This window comes from Triturus cristatus, chromosome 5_2, assembly GCF_964204655.1.
Source record: "Triturus cristatus chromosome 5_2, aTriCri1.1, whole genome shotgun sequence".
Lineage (NCBI taxonomy): Eukaryota > Metazoa > Chordata > Amphibia > Caudata > Salamandridae > Triturus > Triturus cristatus.
This window is the reverse complement of record NC_140588.1, coordinates 971906334-971929408: the sequence shown is the minus strand read 5'-3', so window position 1 is coordinate 971929408 and position 23075 is coordinate 971906334. Positions and strand designations below refer to the sequence as shown.

At 39.7% G+C, this 23075-nt stretch overlaps 1 protein-coding gene across 3 annotated transcripts in view; it reads right to left on the bottom strand.

The window, feature by feature from the left end:
* The window catches only part of PAK3 (p21 (RAC1) activated kinase 3), a 347852-nt gene that overhangs the window by 5099 nt on the left and 319678 nt on the right, over nucleotides 1–23075 (bottom strand). For all 3 annotated transcript variants that reach the window (XM_085608185.1, XM_085608186.1, XM_085608184.1), the window contains 4 exons: nucleotides 20052–20169; nucleotides 12947–13046; nucleotides 9319–9515; nucleotides 2445–2582 (listed from right to left, as the gene is read on the bottom strand). In XM_085608185.1, coding sequence (XP_085464311.1) covers nucleotides 2445–2582; nucleotides 9319–9515; nucleotides 12947–13046; nucleotides 20052–20169 — 553 coding nt within the window. The remainder of the gene's footprint in view (nucleotides 1–2444; nucleotides 2583–9318; nucleotides 9516–12946; nucleotides 13047–20051; nucleotides 20170–23075) is intronic.

The following is a 23075-nucleotide window of genomic DNA, read 5'->3' as shown; positions in this document are numbered from 1 at the left end:
CTGCATATGCTGCATGGTTTAAGGGTGAAAAATATGAAAAATCCATGACTATGTGGAAAGTAAACAATCAACATAGTTTCTAATTATGCACAGCTGAGGAAATGCGCGGGAGAAGGCTAGACATTTCTTGCCATGATATGTTGGCAAGTATAATGTCCTGAACACAACATTTGTCAGATTTACAACTATTGTTCCTCAACAAATGGTAATATCCTGCAGTCTTACTCACGCAGGAACATATCCCTCCCACAACTTAACCCATATTTGTGTTCCTCTGGATGTCCTGCATGTGGGGGTATCATACGTGTTGACTTGAAACGGTTTTAGGGTGTACGCAATTGAAAAACTGTGTGCAAAGCATTTGGCAAATTTCAAAAGCAACTGATAGTGAAATTATACTTTAGGGTTCCTATCGATTGGTCACAGGTATCAACTCCGGACCACATGGAAACATACCACAGCATACACACAGCGTACACACCTACATTTTCCATTTCTGAGTAGCAGACCTCTCGCCATGATTTCTGACCGGGACAATGTGTTGAACATGATGTTTGTCCGATTTTCATCAATTTTTCCCTAAAACACGGCAATTCCTACCACTCTTTTTCACATAGTAACTTACCCCTGCGGAAGCTTGACCTCCGTCTATGTTTCACTGGGTCTCCTGAGTATGAGGTACCAGACATGTGGCTGTTCAATGGGGTTGAGTAGGTATCAGCCCACTAGAACCCGGGGAATGTTTCTGATGGGGGCGTATCGATGAGGGATTACTACAGTGTTTGAGCTGGGGACAGCTGGCACCCAGAAAACCTACTAACTTAAGACATTACTAAACACTAGAGAGACAGTGGAATCCACAGTAAGGTGGCTTGCGTTCATCACAGCTGGGTTCATGATCCAGACTGCCCTGCAAATTTCAAAGAATGTGTATAAAAAGTCATCTAAGTTTTATTACCATGTGAAGGCCAGATTGGCACAACATTTACTTCACAAGGTCCAAGTTTTGTCTCTTCGTGTCTGATACAATAGGCCCACTCACACACGAGATACTGTTTTTATTGTGAGAAGTGATGGAATACTTGTGGTGGGACCTTTGCATTTCCCAATGAATTCAACAACTGTCCTTTACAGTAATGTGAGAAAATTCTGCTCTTTTAACCAAAGTTTGAGGTATATAAAGCATTCTGGGTAGGAAAACGTGGCAGCATCCTTTCATGTCACACCACTTTGAACTCCACTGGGTGTCTAGTTGGGGGAAAACCTAAAAAACCGAGACATTTCTGACAACTGCCCATATCTAAAAATCAACTTAATTCCAAGTTTCTTCTGGGGCATTTCCCTGTTATGCCCATCCACTCTTGTGAGGGACCATTTTAATCAAAAGAAGTGTGAACATGCTAGGAGGCACAGCATTTACTTTTTAAATTTCTCTCTATTTTTGGGCTTCCTATTGCAAGTCAGGGTCCAAAATATACTTTCTAAAACAGTCTTAAAATCACCGAGGATTATAGGCAATCTCGAAATGTGAGTGGTACAAATGACACCTATGCCTTACCTTAGATTCTTGGGTACATTTCAAAAATATAAAGCTCTCACTTGCACCCAATTTCGATTTATTAGAATTTTTTATTATCAAGTGATGCATGGTCAGTACACAGTAATAAAAAACACTGAAAACCAGACCTTGTTGGTGTTATGTGCTGGTGGTGTGGGCATTTGTAGCAATGACAAATACGCTACACCTCAGTAAATTGAAGAGTCTGACGGATACAATAGTATATACTATTTTTGTAAATATTCACGAAAAATTACCAGTGAAAACCTCTTTCCCCTCTTTTTTTCTTTTTCCCCCCGTGTTTATATTCACATGTAGAGCTTTTGAGAAACCCTTGATCACTTTACACAAGTGGCCACTTGGTAAATTCGGAATGTTTTCTACTTTTCAGTAATCTACAACGTTCCCAGAGTATCCCACAGGGTTCTCACAAGTCTCCCCCACAACTTTCAAGCATGTATAAAGCACAGAAATAGGAAGTGTCTGTTTTCTTGCGCATAAGTTTTTTTTAAACAGCATTTGGCTCTTCGGTGGGGCACAGATCGGTGTTTTTCCTTAGCTGTGTGTCTGTGCCTCAGCATGGAAACAGACACAGTTTGGATTTTTTTGTTAGAATAAGAAAATTTCACATATTTTCTGGCTCCTCACTGTGGCACAGACACACAGATCCTTTCTATCATAATGCTCATCATAGACCGGGAAAAATTGTGAAAGAAAGGACTCTATACTTGCCCCTTTACTTTTCAACATATATGATTAATACATCATATAAAATAAAAACATGGTGCTACTTTTAAGTCAAGGATTAGCTAAACTTTGCCAAATTTTGAAATCCCATTTTACTACTATACATATATATGTTTGCTGAATCATACAGAATCATTACCTGTAATAGCTCCTTGGCTGACCCCCGCCTATCCACATCCATTTCAAGACAGCGATTGAGAAAATCTCGAAAAACAGAAGATAACCTCTCAGGATTTTGGAGTTCTGGCGTACCATTAGTAGCTATGAGATATAATGCCTGGGAACAAAAAACATTTTTCATTATTGCTTAACATCACATTGCACGTTTCATAGCACTCCTGTTCATTGGTATCTGAAACAAATTAGTTTTAATGGCAGATTTACCTTTACAAAAAAAAATTTAAAAAATGAAACTGGTTTGCTGTCTGGCCAATTCAAAGATTTTTCAAGCGTGATATCGGGCTTTGTTAAGCCAAAACTCTATTTAAATTGAAGGATTACTTCAAGTGTCTAGCAAAAGAAATAATGTAAGTTTCTATAACAAAGTGCTCAACAAATAAAATCAGTTTACTAATATATCACTGATGTTTTTGCTTGCGGAATTAGAGAGTTCAAATTAAGCATGCCAAGAATCCCTAAACTTTGGGAAAATTCTCTATGAAGGAAATGCCATCAGGTGGGCTTATATTTTAATTGCTACCAACATGCGCTAGATTTGAACTGGAGACCTCAAGGGGATGGTGTAGTGAACTAAGTGGTTCAACCATCTTGCATGCTTCCACTATAGTGTGCTATGTCCTTTACTTCAGCATGACCCATCTAATGTTCCTGCACCGTACACTGCACACTGTTTATGATACATGTAATACAATTCATGTTAAAATTCATTCGTTTTCTTGAGTCATTATCCTGGATGCCGGCATGATCCTTGTCTAGGAAGAAAGCTGAATGTTTTCATGTATTTGGTGGAGACAGTAGCGCATAGAAAATATGGAACACTTTGTGTTACTAACTTGCTTACATAGAAAAAAATAACAGGAAGGCACACAAAATTAAAAGTGTATATTTGCTAGACAATTCTGTTTATTATTTTGCTTAAAATGAGGAACTGCTTTTGTTCCTATATTATTTATTAATTTGGTTCACAATAAAGCGATGTTTATTTCATGCCGTACAAAACTGTGTATTAGATGTGACAACTGAAACCTAAAATATTGTTTTATGTAGAGTGCTTAAAATGCAAACGTCCTTTATTGTCTTTAATCCTCAGTATGCATGGATTTCAATTTTATCTATTAGAATTTCGATGGGACCCACACCTTTGAAGCAAAGAAAAGTACTTGATGCAGTTCTAGATGTTACCTATCTTGTATAAACATGCCACTCTTCTCTGGTTGGTAATAGTTAAACGCATGGTTCGAGGCATATGAGCTGTAGATTGTAAACTTTACAATAGAACGCTATGGTGTTGGGCTTGGATGTTTGCAATTTGTTTTTGTTGAAGAAGTCTTTGTAGTCACGAGATAGGTGACTCCTCCTTATGGTGATAGTGCGCATGGGCATCGAATCCATCTTCAGATTGTTTTTTTCCGCCATCGGGTTCGAATATAAACTGCTGCACTTGGTGTCGTATTCGATTCCCCTTCGACACGCAGTCCTTCACCGCTCAACGGTATTGTGTTTTCGTTCACACTCCTCGACGTGCATCCAATAAATCCCTCAACCTTCAATTCCGGTCGTCGACGTGGGCCGTTGGGCCTATCTGCGCCATAAGGCCCTATAGCTAATGGAAAGAACTCTGTTAAAAAAATTCCCCCTGTGTGGTGCTAAATTCCCACACACTGATCTCCACGAGGTCTGCCTCCAGAACACGAGGACAAAGATTGCCCGGCCTGCGCTTCCTTCCGATCGAAGAAAACCATATGTGATCGCCGGGCTCGACGTCACGTAATGTCTCGATCCACTCCCTCCGTGCCGGACGACATCTTCAATGCAGGCCCGATGTTCCCGAGGAACAAGAACCAGACAAAGAAGACATCATCATCTCAGAGGCCGACGAATCAGATGCCGAAGATCAGACGGTTACTCCAGGTAACACCTTCGCCTTCCGGCTCAGGTCGACACCGAGATAATCCTTCAGATGCCCCGCCCTCGGGCCCGGCTCCGAAGTCTAAAGACAAGCCTTCAGGTGAATCAGGATCGAGCCAGCCATGCATCAGTACCGAAATACCATCCCTGGTACCAAAATCCAAACATTCGGCACCGAAACACCATAAAGAAAACCCTTGGAGCTGAAATCAGACCATAAATCTACGGAGCCGAAAAAAAGATAATAAATCGTCAGAGCTGAAAAAGTCCTTGAACTCCACAGCTCCTCCAAAGCAAAAGGACACGAAGACCCCTCCTAAAGCTTCGGAGTCTAAACCAAAACAACCAAAATCCTCTGTGCCGAAGAAGGATACTAGATTAGAAGACATATTTCAACCAGATCCAGTGGATCCTAAACAAAAAACCCTTCATATTGACCCTAAAACTGGTCATATCAAGTCAACTCCATCTAAAAAGAGACCTTTGGACTCCCCACAGAAACCTAAGGTACCCTTAAAGAAGAGAGACATGGAACTTCTCCAGCCAGACCCTTCTCTCCTCCAAATATTCCTACTACACCACTTTCTCCAGCACACTCTCCAATACTTCCATATTCACCTACACCACAAGATGATGATCACCTTGGGGGTGGGAATAAAAACCCACAACAGGATATTGACGATGATTCTACTCTCCCACCACCTGATCCTTGGGAGGATTATGATAATCCTCCAGATGTCCCAGATATCCCCGATCGAGACAACTACCCATCTAGGCCATCCCCCCCAGACGACAACATAGGTTTTACACAGCTCATAAATAGGGCTGCACAATATCATGGGGTGGAATTACACTCAGACCCACTGGAGCAAACTTTTTTATTATAAACTTTCACACAGTCACAAAAATCAACTAGCATTCTACCTGTGTTAAAAGGTATGGTCAAGCATGCACCTGACGTTTTTAAAGATCCTGTCAGGGCTAGAGTTCTCAATACCAGGATTGAGAAAAAATATAAACCAGCCCCCAACGATCCAGCTTATATTAAAGCACAGCTTCCTCTAGATTCCTTGGTTGTGTCACATGCACGTAAACGAGCAAATTCCCAAACATCAGGAGTTGCCCCACCTCCAGATAAGGAGTCTATATTACTAGACGCATCTGGTAAACGCATTGAATCACAAGCAGCGAATCACTGGCGCATTGCCAATACCCAAGCTTTACTGACCAGGTAAGATAGGTCTCATTGCGATGAGCTTGAAAAGCTCATACAACATCTTTCCGATCAGTATAAGTCTCAGGCTAACAACCTCATACAAGAGGGAAAGTTAATTACTAACACTTCTATAAAGCGTGCTCTTGATGCAGCCGACACGGCGTCTCGTGCGGTTAATACAAGCGTTCTACTACACAGACACGCATGGTTACGCATATCGGGTTTAAACAGGACGTGCAGTCTACAATTCTTAATCAACCCTTTGATCAAGAACACTCTTTTGGACCCACTGTAGACACATCTTTGGAAAAAATTAAAAAGGACTCAGAAATTGCTAAGTCCATGGGAGCCGTAGAGGCAACCACTAGAGGTTCTTTTTGTCGCTCCTGTTATAGGGGCGCCTGTAAAACTAGTGGGACGGACAACACGTCATCCTCCTACAAAAAATACTATTCAAACCACCCCTAACAGAGGATATTTCAGAGGGGGTTATAGAGGGAACAACAAAGGTAGAGGCCGTGGTAACAACACCCGCACCTCTCCTACGACAAAACAGTGATTTCCCTCCACTTCCCCCCGAACATTCCACTCCAGTCGGGGGAAGACTATCACAGTTCCTACCTGTCTGGAATTCCATGACCACATACAAGTGGGTAAGACAAATTATCCAGTATGGTTACTGCCTGGAACTCACTTCAACTCCCCCATTCATAAAACCCAAACTACGTCCAATGTCCACAGAACATCTGACACTGTTAAAACAAGAGGTTGTCTATTACAAAAACACGCAATAGAACCGGTTCCCTTACCTCATCAAGGAACAGGGCTTTGCTCCCTTTACTTTCTAATCCCAACGAAGGACGGTACTCTCAGGCCAATACTAGACCTCCGACCATTAAATCTCTACATACAGTCGGACCACTTCCACATGGTCACTCTCCAACAGGTCCTCCCACTGCTCCAACGGGGCGATTTCCTTGCAACTCAAAGACGCCTACTTTCATATTCCCATTCACCCCGCTCACAGAAAGTATCTACGGTTTGTAGTGGACGGTCAGCACTATCAATTCAAAGTCTTCCCATTTGGAGTAAATACAGCACCCCGATTCTTCACAAAATGTCTCGCGGTAGTCGCAGCTCATTTGCGGAGACAACACATTCACGTGTTTCCTTATCCCGACTACTGGCTCATAAAAGCCAAGTCACACACACACTGTGTGCACAATACACACAAAACAATCCAGCTGCTCCATGACTTAGGGTTCACAATAAACCTACCCAAGTCACTCCTTCAACCGTCCCACCTACAGTATCTAGGTGCTACAATAGATACCTCAAAAGCCCTTGCATACCCCAATCCAGTCAGGATAGCCAGCATGCAAACTCTCATATCAAATTTTTCAACCTCAACAATCCCTTCCAGTTCGACTGTTCATGCAGCTAATAGGGATGATGGTCTCTTGCATCCTCTTCGTTCCTTATGCAAGACTTCAGATGTGTCACTTACAAGAATGTTTAGCACATCAGTGGAACCAAGTTCAAGGTCATTTAACAGATCTGGTGTTGGTGGACAGCCGCACGCATCACTCTCTGCAGTGGTGAAACCTATCCAAAGGGCAGCCGCTCCTCGACCCGGTTCCACAGATAGTGCTAACCACAGACGCATCGCTCAGCGGCTGGGTAGCTCATCTCCAAAACCGAACCGTTCAGGGTATATGGACCCATCAACAAAAACAACTCCACATAAATCACCTGGAGTTACTGGCAATCTTTCTAGCACTAAAGTCTTTTCAACTCTTGCTAGTAGGCAAAGCTGTCTTGATCCGTACAGACAACATGACAGCAATGTATTACATACAATAACAGGGGGGGGGGGACACGCACTCTTCAGCTTTCACAACTAGCGCAAAGCATATGGAGATGGGCCATTCCTCAAAACATTTACCTCCTCGCAGAACATCTACCAGGAGTGCACAATCAAATCGCGGATCTACTCAGTCATCAAACACAGCAGATCCACAAATGGGAACTTCATCCTCAAGTTCTTCTTCCATTCTTTCACATGTGGGGTCATCTAGACATAGATCTGCTCGCCACAGACCAATATTTGTTGTTGTTTCGAGTACCCGCTATCAAAGCGTTTATGCAAGGACTTAAAACAATAATTCCACTTAGAGTTCCACCTTCTCCTGTATGGAATCTCTATATAGTCCTCACCAGACTCATGGGTCCACCATTTGGACCTCTGCACAAATGCAAGTTATAGGTTCCTTACTTGGAAAGTAGCCTTACTGGTAGCTATCACATCACTTAGGAGAGTTAGTGAACTCCAGACATTAACCATACAAGAACCATTTCTACAAATACACCATAGTAAAGTGGTTCTTAGGCCTAATCTAAAATTTCTGCCTAAAGTGGTATCTGCCTTTCACCTCAATTAGTCGGTTGAACTTTCAGTATTTTTCCAACAACCAGACTCAGTGGCAGAACGTACTCTCCACACGCTGGACTATAAAGAGCGATACTCTACTACATCAAAAAACTAAAAGTTTTAGAAAAACAAAACAACTTTTTGTAGCTTTCTCCCCACCTCACAAAGGCAATCCCATTTCAAAGACAGGAATTGCAAGGTGGATTGTTAAATGCATCCAAATATGCTATCTCAAAGCTAAACACACATTAATTATTCCCCCTAGAGCTCACTCCACACACAAACTAGGGGCTTCTATGGCATTCTTAGGGAACATTCCCCTAGATGACATCTGCAAAGCAGCAGCTTGGTCTACACCGCATATTTTAACTAAACACTATTGTGTAGATGTGCAAGCAAAGCAACAAGCTACTGGGGGCCAGGCTGTATTAAGAACACTTTTTCAAACTACTGCAACGGATACAGGTTGCCACCGCTAAGGAGAGAAAACTGCTTTATAGTCTATGCTAAAGTATACAATCTACAGCTCATATGCCTCGAACGGAAAATGCTACTTACCAGTATGCATCTGTTCTTGGCACGTAGAGCTGTAGAGTTGTATACGCCCACCCACCTCCCCGGATACCTTTATCAGTTGCAGAATTATCTTATTTAGATACATCGCATGGTCATACTTTTCGATTCTCTTACTAACTCGATCAATCACCCTTTATGGCAAAAACAATCGGAAGATGGAGTCGATGCCCATGCGCACTATCACCATAAGGAGGAGTCACCTATCCCGTGACTACAAAGACTTCTTCGACAAAAACAAAGCGCAACCATCCGAGCCCAACACCAGATGACGATCTATGCTAAAGTATACAACTCTACAGCTCTACATGCCAAGAACAGATGCATACTGGTAAGTAGCATTTTCATTCATATTCTTTTTAGTGGTATGGGCCTTAGATTTACAGCAATCACTAACTAGTCTCTCAGAGCCTATTTAACAACAGCAACACTTTAGCATCTCTTTTAGTCCTAACAATTGCACAAGATAAAGAGTAAGGCAACAATTCCCACCAATATTTGTAGGTGTAGCTTGACAATGCAGGTGTCTCTGTAGTCTATTGTCAACAAGTCTTTAAAATACAGACATAGATGACTTTCATTCTGCCCAAAGGAGGATAAATACAACTAGGAATGATTTGCACAGCACAGAAAGAGATTATTCAATAAAAAAGTGCCCACGACTGTGATCCCATATGGAGTAATATATCATGGAAACACACTTACCCTGAGCGGATTTTCATTAAGGTAAGGGGGCTCTCCTTCCACCATTTCTATTGCCATAATGCCTAAGGACCAGATGTCAACTTTTGGTCCATATGCTTTCCGTGTCACAACTTCAGGCGCCATCCAGTAGGGAGTCCCCACCATTGTGCTCCGTTTACTTTGCTCAGGAGTAATCTGAGCACAGAAACCGAAATCAGCTAGAGAAAAGAAATGACAGACGTTAAGATAGCCCATCTCTTATTGGTAAAATCATATGGCGAAATATGGAAACACTTCTTACTTATAATTCTTAAACCATGGCCCTTCTCTTGAATAGCAGTTTTGATCACCTTGTGTCTGCCTGTGTCAGGAATACTCTGATAAATACCAGAAACACCCTGGCATTATATGACCAACTAAATCTGATCGTGCTTGGTTCTATTTGACGCATTTTTAATGGGCTACTTAATAACTCAACAACCTGAATAAAGTCTTCCCCGTTCCCCGTCAAAGGGCTACCACACCCCTTACGTATTTAGTTAGCAAATGTGCACATTTATTCTGAAACTGAGTGTCTGTAAAGTACTCTGTTGCTATGCCATTGCAATTAAACCATCTACAATACAGTACAATAACATACCCTCACACAGTATCAATTACTATTATTTTTCCAGACATGCAAAGGCAATTTCAGATAGATTAGAACACTGTATCAGCTATGCATTTAGATATTATGCAGAGGTTGCAAACTGTATTTCTACATCCCATCAACACTTTGTTTGTACATATAATACAAGCATGCTAGCTACCCGGACAGAGGGAAATCAGTCAATTAAATGACCAAGGAGTATGACCTCCTAATCATACTGACAACAAGTATTCCTGGTCAAATGTCCAGCGGACAAAGGTCTGTCTGAGGTTTGCTGCTCTTATTATTTTAAAGAATATAAGCTCTGACCCACAATGGGATGGAATTCTTTATTCACACAGTCGTCTATTCATATATCCCAACCTACAGCTACAGAGGACCCACGCCTGATTTTTCAGCACCTCAAGAGCTCCCACCTTTAAGGGTACTAGCACACCAAGATACCACTTGTGAAGTCAGTATGAGGAGGGGCACAACGATGATGCCTGGCACCTCAGGGTACGTGAGGGCTTCTGTCCTTTAAAATAATAGGAGCGACACACCTCTGACAGGCGTTCTGTACCCATCACAGTTTACCTGAAGTACACATTGTTTTTGTCAGCCCCTTCATCTAAACACAAGGACAAATGGAAATATTAGGAATATCTGGTGTCTGAAAGATATCTATTTGATTTGAATTACTCTGCTGAAACATAAATGTAATTGACTGACTTCAAAAAGGTTATTGCAGTACACTATCTAATGCAATTAGAAGCATTCTTGCAGGAATATTGATTCCAAAATGACTCAGAATGGGCCCTGGACATTTCAGTGAAGTTAATGTATTATCAGAGATATTTGCCAGACAATGCTTCTTGGCAGAGAAATTAGCTCTTTCAACTGAAAATATGAAATTAGCATCGGATTTAAGGACAGAAAGAGAAGTACCACTTTCTTCCTTTCAAAGACTGTCCAGTACTCAGCAATTCTAATAGACACATCTTTAAATTCAAAAATTAAAATTCACAAAAACACAAATCTTAAAGAAGATTTCCACCACAAGGCAAGGACAATTTTTAGATCATATAAAGAATGTTGATGACACAATGAAATGTAGAACAGGGTTCTACCTAAGTATTTTAGTGAAGTCCTATGGCAGAAAGAAAAACTTTTAAAAGGAATCCACGTTAACATAAACCAACCAAAGTAATACATTCGAATTAAATGGCAACAGGGAGATGTAGCGTCTATGACCTCTGTACACAATTCAGTGCATTATGAATTCCCTTATGAAAGGCACTTAATCGAGGCACGTGTTTTGGAGGGTCATTTCTGGATACCTGCAACACCTTTTGAATTGCAACAGATCAATAGTAGTTCACTGTGAAACAAGCTTCAGTAGTAGTTCACTGTGAAACAAGCTTTCAAAAAGAGAAATAATGACAGAAGGAGATGTGAAGATTAGGCTTAATTATATGGATGTAAAATAATCAACATGAACAGTTTTAAATTTGAAGGGTTATGCTAATGGTTATGTATTTTTCAACGTATGCACTGAGTGATGATAAATTTCCCATCTAATGTGAGGATTCTACTGGGTGCTTGCTTGTGATGAGCTTTCTATGCACTTGTTGTGGGTGGCTTGCTAAACTGTTGACACTGGTCAAGAGACTGGACAAAGAAAATGTACGAATGGGATACCTTTTGAGACAATGCATTTAGGGGTGAAGGACAGACTAGCAGTTTAATTGTATAAATGTCGAAGCAAACAAATATATACTCTTTTAAAGTATTCTATACGTGGGCAGAGCGTGACACCTAAGTTTGATACTGTAAAATATGGGTAACAGTATGAGAATAACACTTTTAAACGTATGGGAAAGAGGCAGATAACTTGGGAGGTTTGGAAGCATATTTTAGGCAGCTGACATTAAGGTAATTCAATAGGAATTTCAGACACTTACGAATTGAGCCTACATTTGGAGAAGTATCTGGTAGCAATGGGTTTATTTGACCAATTCCCAAAAGACAATCAAGTAAGACCAAAATATTCTGCACACTCAGATCTATAAAGGAGACTAGACCAGGTGATCAGACCTTCATTGTACTTGCAATAAACGCCTAGCCTCTGCCTAATAATCTGCATGAGACAGCCATCCAGTTTACATTCACTTAGGATCTGATAACATGGATCTATCAAATATTTCAACAGCAATTGTCCATGTTACTGTATGCGCTTTATTGTTTCTTCCATGTACCAAGGATTCCATTGTAGGCGCTTCAAGGACAGATACATGGCTCATTTTACAAAAACTAAATACCGAACGAAAATTTCTTGAATTGTTACAGATTGCAGCCGACTGTCTTTGCCTTTCTTTCAGTACTACATTGTTTTTAAAACTGTGAGAGGACAATACCTGCGTACTGACTGAAGTACGTTAAGATCTAACAAAAGAAAGTGTAAGTGAATGAGGTTCCACAAAGTGCTTTTTTAAAAATATAAATCTATAATATTCAATGGCCTAACCACATTATATGCAACAGTGCTATTGTTGAGTGAGGTTGATGTCCAAAATAAGGTCTTTCCAAACACTTATGCCCTTTTCTTAAGCCATCCACTCCGGGGTCCAATTTTTGAGCGAGATGGTAGCTTGTACTATCAAGTCTCTAGAACGACGATCAGCCATAGTGTTTATTACATTGATTATACTATGAAGATAGTTGAAAGAAGAAAATATACACATTAGGTGGAGAAATATAAGACCGTCTTTCTCGAACATTAAATACAATGCCACAGGTATGAAAACAGTAATAAAAACCTTAAAATATAAAAGTAACAAAAACACATTTTGGCCACCTTGCTGGTACCCTGTTTCCTTGTCTACCTCTCGCACAGCAACATCCCTCATTAATATATTAAAAACTCAAAACAAATTTCATTAATACTCCTATCCAAAGTTAAGTGCTATTTGCATAGTTACGGTTTCACAAATTGTTAATATCACACACAGGAAAACTTACTTAATTTCACAGATCCGTCCATTCCTAGAAGAATGTTATCACTCTTGATGTCTCTATGGATCACCTGGTTTGAATGTAAGAAATCCAAGGCTTGGAGGCACTAGAAAGATGCAAACAGTTTTACTCATCAAGTTCACTTACTGGTACAGTATAACCAATGAGAACAGTGTTGTGCAAGGTTTTATTTTTAGGAACTACTTGTAACTTTGCCAGACATTTAAAGGTCAAACATTTCTTAACATCTTTTGAAGAAAGAGATTAGTTTCTACAGTACAAAGGCACCCTATTTAATACATAAAAACATCCTTCTTCCATACCTGTGTTTGTAGACACCAATATTATATAAATGGGAAAAACAGATTTAGATGAAAAGAACAACTGAAATCCGGAGGAAATAAATATTTTAGTGGTAACAAAAATACACGCTTTAGTTGCACTGCTTTGGCTCTCTCCAGAGTAAAACCAATACAAGTACAGAACCGGCCCTAATGAGGAGCAGTAAAGCCTTGCATTCAAAACGTGATGCAGTTTATAAAGAATTCTTGTTTCAGATTAGGGTAGTTTTACTGAACTAAGTTCTGAAAGCACAATTATTTTACAACTGAATTACAGCTACTTAATTTCAAGTGGACACCGTCTAAAATATATGCATTGTTTTCAGAAACCACAAAACTAGGCAGCCAAGTTGTTATCTTCTAGAAAAGATGTCACTGCATGACCAACAACTTAAAGTAAATACACTGAATTCTTATTGGTCTGATATACAAATGCAAATACATACACAAAAAGGTCTAAAGACTAGGATGTTGACATGGTATATAATGCTTAAAATTCCTTCTTCGTACATGGGCTCCTATAGATACAAAATAATGCATGCACACAAAGCATCTTTCATATGTGGATACTAAAACCAGTACAACATAATCCATGCACACAAATAAACCTTCTTCAATACATGTTTTGTGCTCATACTGATACAACAATATGCATATACACAAGCAAACATTCAAGCATACATTTGAGAGCTCATACTTTTATCTTATGATGAAAGCTAGGCTCTTGAATACACAGAATCTTGTTGGCAATTCCCTCAATGTTCTTCAACTTTTCATGAAGCCCATAATAGTGCATTCAGTATGCTACAGTTACGTCGAAGGTCTTACATACACTAGCAGGTTTTAGTGTCTTTACTTCACAGATAAGTTACCTTAATATATATTTTATTTTAAGGATGTGCACATTTAAATTGCTATAACTGTCTAAATTAATTTAGTTAGCTTAAAAGTTTAATGACAAGTTATGTTTAAGTTAATAAAAATCAATGTTTTTGAATACTAAAAAACAATTCATTAAAAATACAGGAATACTGAACACATTTTGTTTATTAAGGTTTTTTCAAGTCAAGTCAAAAGTAAAGTTTATTTAGACCAATTGATTTATAAACCACAATACATATTTTATCATCTAAAATCGTCATAACACAAATTCTTTCCATTTACTATAAAAATTCTACTGTCATAAAACTGCATTTACACAATTAAACCAAAATTCATTAGAATTAAAAAGCATTGGCCTTTTCATGGGTCTCTACTCAGTTTATAAATTTATAAACCCCCTGCATAAATTTCCCAATGGCTATCGCAATGTCAAGATTTTCCATTTCCACTAAAAGATCACGTGCTTGCGAGCGCTCATTGACATCATATTTTAAAAATATCGGGCGAAGAAACACTTTACGTAGATTTAAAAACAGATAACAATCCAATAAAAGGTGCAAAATATCACACTTCATTCCTATTTTACACACGCATTTACCATCCGGATGTGAAAGGGCAGCTTTTATTCCGCTATTTATAAATAGCGGATTGATTCCTATTCTTAACTTAAAGACTTCTTTCCTTAGCCAACGGTTAGGTAGCAAATCCATATATGGAAAGCTGGAGTCTTTCTCCCATCCAGCGCTCATAAACTTTACAGAGTCTTTTTCTCTCAAATACTTTAGATCTATTGCCCTCGAGCATACCTTACCCTGCACTTTAAGCACATTCTTTATCACATTAATTTGGAGTGTCATGGGGTCAATGTCCACCATTAGGTAATCGCAAATGGTCAGGAGTTTCCTTCTTGTTGCCTTCGCCCACTTTAACTCACTGGATTGAATTTCCTTCATACACCATTGTGATACCTTGGTGACTTCCCCCATACCCAGGCGGTTCCAGAATCTAAGCAAACTTGACTGGACCTGGACATTCCATAAAGGTAGGTCCAATTCCAATCTAATTGCCTGAATCATCACCGACCCTGGAAGGGACAGCAGGGATTTTAGACATTTACCCTCCTCTTTGTCCCATGAGCTTTTCCCATCAATGCATAGAACCTCTGGCCCATATTGGAATTGTGGCGGAACCATAGCCTTAAAGGCGGTCAATAGAGGTTTATGTGACATATCGCCATAGCTATAGTCAAATCTTTTCAACCCACATACCGCAAGATGCGCTTTTAGTTTCTGTGCTTCCAGATGGGTATCCCACTTCAAAGACCTTGTAAACCATATTCCGAGGTATTTATATTCATTTACAGTATCTAACTTGGTTTGGCCCAAGTACCAACTAAACTTCGTACTCTTCTTCCCAAAACACAAGATTTTTGTTTTATCCATATTTACTATAAAACGCTTTGCAGTGATGTATTCGTTAAATACATTCAACTTTCTCTGCAGCCCTACCTCTGTTTGGTCCATTATTACAAGGTCATCAGCATACAGCAGGCAGGGTAGATGCTTACCATTTATTTTCGGGCTTGCACCTCTGGCTGTACCCAGGAGAAGGGGCAAGTCTGCTAAAAATATGGCAAAGAGTAATGGGGCCAATACACAGCCCTGCCTCAACCCATTGTTTATAGGAATTTCCCTTGTGAGCCCGCCAGAAGTATCTTTGATTACACATGCCCAGTTATGGCTATGCAGTTCTTGAATTACCAACAAGAGATCAGCAGACACCTCATACTTCCTTAATGCTTCCCACAGACAATCCCTATCCACCAAGTCAAAGGCTGCGCGAAAGTCCACGAAGCAGCAAAACAATTTGCCCTGCTGCTCCATGGACTTCCTCGCCACCGCCCACAGTGCATAACAGTGATCAACAGTTGAGTGCCCCTCCTTAAAGCCACCCTGCTCAATTGGAACTATTGACCGCTGCTCTACCCATTCCTTCAACTTGCCCAGGATTATTTTCGAAAAGACCTTAACCCCAATATCTAATAGGTTAATTAACCTATAGTTCTTGGGGTCCTTTTTTTCCCCTTTTTTGTGCAAGGGTCTAATTATGGCGCCTTTCCAGGTCTTGGGGAATTTGCCTGACACCAGAATTGCCACAAACATCTGGGAAAAGAAACCTGCCCACCAGTCTATCTGAGTTTTAATTAAGATAGCAGGGAGGTTATCTGGTCCAGCTGCACGTGATAAGTTCAATTTTTTAATGGTATCTTTTACTTTCTCTACAGAGAAGTCTGGTATTAAACCTTCTACTCCCCTTATCCAGGTTGATCGATTATTCTCGATTTCCGGGGGCCTTTTGGCATTGTAAAGGTTGCTTAAATAGTTTCCCCATGCTGCCTCCTCCACAACACTGCTCATAGTACCCGGAGTTCTACCTGCAGCCTCCTGTATCAGCTCCAAAACCCTTTTATATTTTTATTTTCAATTGTCTGTAAGAGGTTTGCCCAACATTCTTCTTTAGGTTTTTTAAATAAAAAATATTGAAAGCAAAAGTAGAGATAACATATGCATAAATAGGAGTGCTGTGCGTGTTTGCGTGTGCTTGTGTTGTATTTTAGGTTTTTAGGTTGCAGGGGTTGAAGACGTTTATGGTAAATGGGGAGTTTTGGGGAGATGAAGTTTTTTTGGGGTTTAGGGATAGATTCTTTTTTTAACTGGGTTAATTAGATGTTTAGCTTTAAGGGATATGTAGTGTTTTGGTTTAATGGGTATTTAGGGTTTAGGAGTAGCAATCTATTCAGGGTTTAAAAAAATGAGTTAGGTTTTTAGGGAGTATTTGTGTACAACGTTCAAATTTTCTTCTAAGTTTTCTTGGGTGGGTGTTCAGGTATTGGTATCTTCAGGGTACAGGGTTGGGTAGAATGGAGGTGTAATGGATGTTTATGATCCGGGGTTTGGTTTAGTGATAAGGGTTAGTTGTAGACTTTTGGGAAGTCATTGAGTGTTAGATTTAAATTCCTTTTTTAGGGTTTAGGAATAGGGTTTTTGAGCTATGGATCAATCGGATTTCTAGGGTTTAGAGGTAATTTTATTTAGGGTTCATAGAAAGTGCTCAAGATGAAAAGAGAGTTTTAGGATTTGGTGACAGTATGGATATAGGGATATAAAGTTGTTTTTAGGGTTCAGGGATTTTTTTCAGTTATGGTTTAATGCTATTTTTAGGGTTCATGGATGCGTACTATTTTGGGGTAATATGTTTGTAGGGTTCAGTAGCGGTCATGGATTTATGGTTAAAGGTGAGTTTTAGCTATGGTAAATAGGATTTTTTGTTTCAGACATGGGTAAGATTGCTTAAAAATAATTAAAGAATGATTACCGTTTTAATATCAGTAGTATTAATAATACTATTAATTACGGCACTTATTATTCTATTTAGCATTGTTTTTACTAGGAGTATTTTTTTATTGATGTATTCACATTATTTAAATTGTATTCATCATATCTTATGATTAGAAAATTAATTACAATAATTTTAAAATGATTCTAAAATCACAAATAATACAAATAAAAATAAATATGTACATATATATTTATATCAGTTTACACTCCAAGATGCATGCAGGCACCATGTAGAGAAAAACGGATGCGCTGTTCTGCTGTTAAAGATATCGTGCTTTATTAAATTAAATAGTGCAAGCGGTCATAACGTGTTTCGGCCAACGCAGTGGCCTTGATCACATGAGCATATATTTATATATACATCCTCTACATGGTTGTCTTTCCGGACCTGTTACACAGCAGCCCAAACTCCTCAGACACCGCACTTGTAAGTTATATGCTTTTTTCTTTTATTTTTCAATTCGTCACCATTCAAAAGTTTCCAACAGGTAACAATTTTGATAATGCAAATTAAACAGCAAACTGCATTAATCTCCCAGGCCGACGCATTTCGGCTACTGCCTTCTACTGGGACTTATACTTATGTATGTTCAAGCATATTCGGAAAACAAAAAACCTCGCCTTTGATGATGCAAAGTAAAGGATTTCTGGATGTAAATATGCCTGATGTAAGGCACTCGATGTATTTACCATGATATGATGTAAATGCATGCAAAGGAACAACCTATATTCTTGTATTCCAGTCTTTTCGGCCATTCACCCCACTTCACATGTTATTTTAACACACACGAGTCGAAGCTTCCCCTCCATGTGTTTAAACATCTATTCTTTTGGATACCACAGGCGACATCTTTCACAGAGTACTGAACATTGTCTGAATCATTCAGATACCACCGACATAGCAACAATCTACAGGGATGAGGAGAACAGGTGGAAAAAGAACTCGCAGAAGAAAAAAGGCGAGATGCAACTTTAAGAAAAACATAAGCCTAGGGGTGAATTAGGGTTAAAAACGGGGAAAATTAGGTGTCCATGGAGAAAAGCAATACAGAATAAAGAATGGATTGTAAATCCTAGGATCACAAACGTGTTCCATGTGTTTTTTTTTTAAAGAATTAATCCCTAGAAAGAAAAACAATGAGGTGTAAATGCATGATGCAGCTGAACAACTATGCTGTAATGCACAGTTTAATGTGCTACATACCAGAATCCCCTCGAATCGCTGGGGACCGAAGTGAATGTCCTACCTTACATTGAAAATCGTGCAAAATATGACATGCCATTCATTCAGGTGAGCTGAGAAAAAACTTGCAGCATTTATAGAGTGCCCACCACCCCACAGGGGTCCTAATCAAGCCTCCTTGTCCCAATTTTAACTTCTACCTATGGTGGTAGACTATTTGCAGTCAAGTCACACTTTGTTGAACACGCTGCAGACTACCCTGCAACAAACGGGGGAACTGCGCTTCTGAACATTACTAGAGATATACTTTGTCTGCTCCACACACTTGTACATAAATCGGTTAATATACATATGCTCTGAAGGGGCCCCAAGTGCCACTGAACAGATTACAAATCACGTATCAAGGTACCAAGGAAGTACATTGACCAAAGCTCTCATTTCAAGTTCAGAATAGAGCCATCTTTAAAAAGAACAACACTTATGAGTGATGCTTATGAAAAACTACCCTTCAGCAAAGTATTTACCACATAAGTAAAGTGACTAAATTCCCTGATACATTACATGGGTGGATTCAATATTCACCACTAAGAAAACAAGTTTGCTAATCCAGATTGTTTTAACCCAGTTTAATTGTTAGCTGGAGGGAAAGTCGAACGAATCTTTGCCACAGAGGTCCAAGAATCAAAGCATCTCCTTTGTTTCTGACAGCCACAATGTCTTTTTCATGTATATATTAACTGTAACTTTGAGGCCTTCATTGTAATTTCTACTACCTGGTTGAAAGTGTTGTATGATGTGTGAGCTGTCTTGGCCCACTCAGAGTGCCCTAGAAGCTCTGCAGCAACTCCTAGTGATGCCGTTAATTTGACATAACGCCCTAAGTGGCCAAAGGCATGCCCAGGTGTGGGTCTCTTGCTCACTGTGCCACTGGAACCAAGCTACACCCAACTGAACCTGTGTTGAGTTGCTTGTTTTCTGATTCAGAGAGGACCTGGCTTGGCAGTTCATGCTGGACTGTTCCTATTGGAGGAGGGTCAAGACTAATTTGCATATGGCTGGGCCTAATCTTGAGGTGGCATAGTGGGCAAGAGAACAATAGGTTGGAATGCTACCTAGAATGATTGCCAGTGGTTAGACTTATTGCAAGCAGCCTTCCATCATCTTTTGTGCGTTTGATTTACTGCCAAAGTGTAACATCACATGAGTAAGATTTCTAACCGTTTATGACCAGGCATAAAAAGTAAAATTTGAAAAACACATTTTCTCTTGTAAGTTATTCATGTCTTCCAATGGGTTGCACAGCTTACCTCTCTGCAAACAGCTGCTATCTGTCCTTCATCCATACACGTTTCTGTAACAACGTCTGTCAAGGATCCGCCAGCCAAGTATTCCATAACTACCCAAAGCTCATCCCCAACCAGGTAACTGAAAGAAAATATAAAACACAAAAATGTAAGTTTTGCAGCTGCAGTGTGTTACCTGTTCCAAAAACCCTTGCTTACCATACACACAGAGGAGCATTTTCTAGGAGGGTCAGGTGTTTGATGTCTGATGCCTATTCTTGGGCGCCCGGTTTGCAAGAGTTAACTGTATTTTCCTGCCATCTGGTAAATGACACCTGAAGATATTCATTTCCATGCTACCATACTATACAAATATAGTTAGTCAACCCACCTTTAGTCTGAGGAAAAACAATGTTGATATGATATTGTTTAATATGGATTCAAACAGATTACTTTACCCTAAAGCTCCCTCAATACCAATCATTTCTTCTGAATACTGCCATGGTATCATTAATCTAATAAAGTGATAAAGTGTTATATTACTTTTATTAAATGCTGTAATAAAGAGGTACTAGATTTAGTGCATGTTCTAGCTGCAGGCAGGTTTAAGCCAATTAATCAGTAAACTCCTCTCAAGTCAATGTTTTCCTGTATACATTTCATGCACCTTATAGACCACTGAACCTTCTACAAATATCTAATGCTTCGCTCAGCCTTAACTATACTATATCGACATTTCGGAGCAATAAATTACAATTGTAGCAAATTTGTATTTTATTTCTTGGTTTGTATCAATCAAAGTCAAATCAGGACATTCAACGGAATTGGTATTATAATTATTGCACACCTACAGAAGCGATTATATCATATATATATATATATATATATATATATATATATATATATATATATATTACCTACTGGCGGTCGCCAGTAGGTAGTTATAGTTAGGACCACGTTTCCATAGGAAATCCGCAACATTCTATTTTGAATAACTTTTGCGCCGGTCGACGAATCCTTGCGAATTTTTTAAAATAGGTGGGGCGCTACGCTCCGCTCCTACCCTGAAAGTCTCGGGGGGATTCGTCAAGCGGGGGCTGAGATAAAAGGGGGGTCCCAAAACGCGTTTTTCCCATGCATTTTTCCATAGGACCTTTAGACACAGCTACAGCCCGAACGGCTGAACAGAATTACTTGAAATTTGGCAGAGAGGTAGTCCTCAGGTCAAGGAAGTGCCTTTTGTAGGTTTGGTGTAAATCTGTTTAGTAGATTCTGAGAAAATAGCCTTTAAATCAATATATATATCTGAGCCAGCTTACGGTGCGCTTACCGTACGCGTACGGTGGCGTGCGCGAGCGCGATTCTGATTGGCCCTTAGATCTTAGTAAACATTCGAATCGGTCGAAACCAGGAAGCGGCGGCCGCCATTTTCTCTCTCGCACTCTGAGGGGGGAGCTGATAAACAAATGCCAAAAACATATAAAGGGGCTGTTTAGACAGCGCCCATGCACATAACCATGTTAGTTGAGTCTTCAAAGATCCCCCAAGGCAAAAAACGGTAATTTTTTATTTTTCGAAAATTTCGCCGATTACGCTTACCGTACGCTTACCGTACGCGTACGGTAAATAATTATTAAAAAAAAAAACCCACTCTCTCCACCCCGTGTGCAAATGGTGGCCGAAGGCCACCATTTGTGCATGGCATATAAGAGCACAGCATTTCCCAAAAAAATTTCAACAGATTACCTATCACAAGGAAGCGCATAATATGTCCTCCATGTGCGCACGGTGCGCGAAGCGCATCGTGCGTACATGGCCCATCTAGCGTAACGTGGGCACGCGCACCGCGTGCCCACCGTGCGTGCACGGCACTAACTGCGTAAAGTGGGCGCGCGGTGCGCGAAGGTCACCGCGTGCTCACTGTGCGCGCACGGTGCGCGAAGCGCACCGTGCGCGCACGGAACGAACTGCGTTAAGTGGGCGCGCACGCCACGAATGGCGTAAAGTAACTTAGCATTTAAAAAAACGTACAAATTCACTGAAAAAACCATAGGTTTCACACACGTTATAGTTAGGAATTAGCATTTAAAAAACCTTGCAAATTCACTGAAAAAACCATAGGTTTCACACATGTTATAGTTAGCGGAAATTTTACTGATAAAAAACCAATGAAATTCCCCCGTTCTAGTTAGTGCAGGAAACTATAACTCACGCGACCGCAATCTTCTGCTGATGACATATGTGTCTTTATGAAAAAAAAATATTTGTAATATATGTATAGCTAAAAATTAATGGAAGAAGACATGGGCAAATAAGTGTCTAAATACAGTATTAGCATCAGCAGAGGATTGCGGTCGCGTGAGTTATAGTTTCCTGCACTAACTATAACGGGGGAATTTCATTGGTTTTTTATCAGTAAAATTTCCGCTAACTATAACATGTGTGAAACCTATGGTTTTTTCAGTGAATTATATATATATATATATATATATATATATATATATATTCACTGAAAAAACCATAGGTTTCACACATGTTATAGTTAGCGGAAATTTTACTGATAAAAAACCAATGAAATTCCCCCGTTATAGTTAGTGCAGGCAACTATAACTCACGCGACCGCAATCTTCTGCTGATGACATATGTGTCTTTATGAAAAAAAAATATTTGTAATATATGTATAGCTAAAAATTTATGGAAGAAGACATGGGCAAATAAGTGTCTAAATACAGTATTAGCATCAGCAGAGGATTGCGGTCGGGTGAGTTATAGTTGCCTGCACTAACTATAACGGGGGAATTTCATTGGTTTTTTATCAGTAAAATTTCCGCTAACTATAACATGTGTGAAGCCTATGGTTTTTTCAGTGAATATATATATATTCACTGAAAAAACCATAGGTTTAAGGGGTGTTATAGTTAGCTGGACTTTTCACTTGTACAAAACCATTGAAATTCCCCCGTTATAGTTAGTTCAGCTAACTATAACTCGCGCGCCCGCAATGCACTGCTGATGACGTCACATATTACATCACTCATGACATGGTCA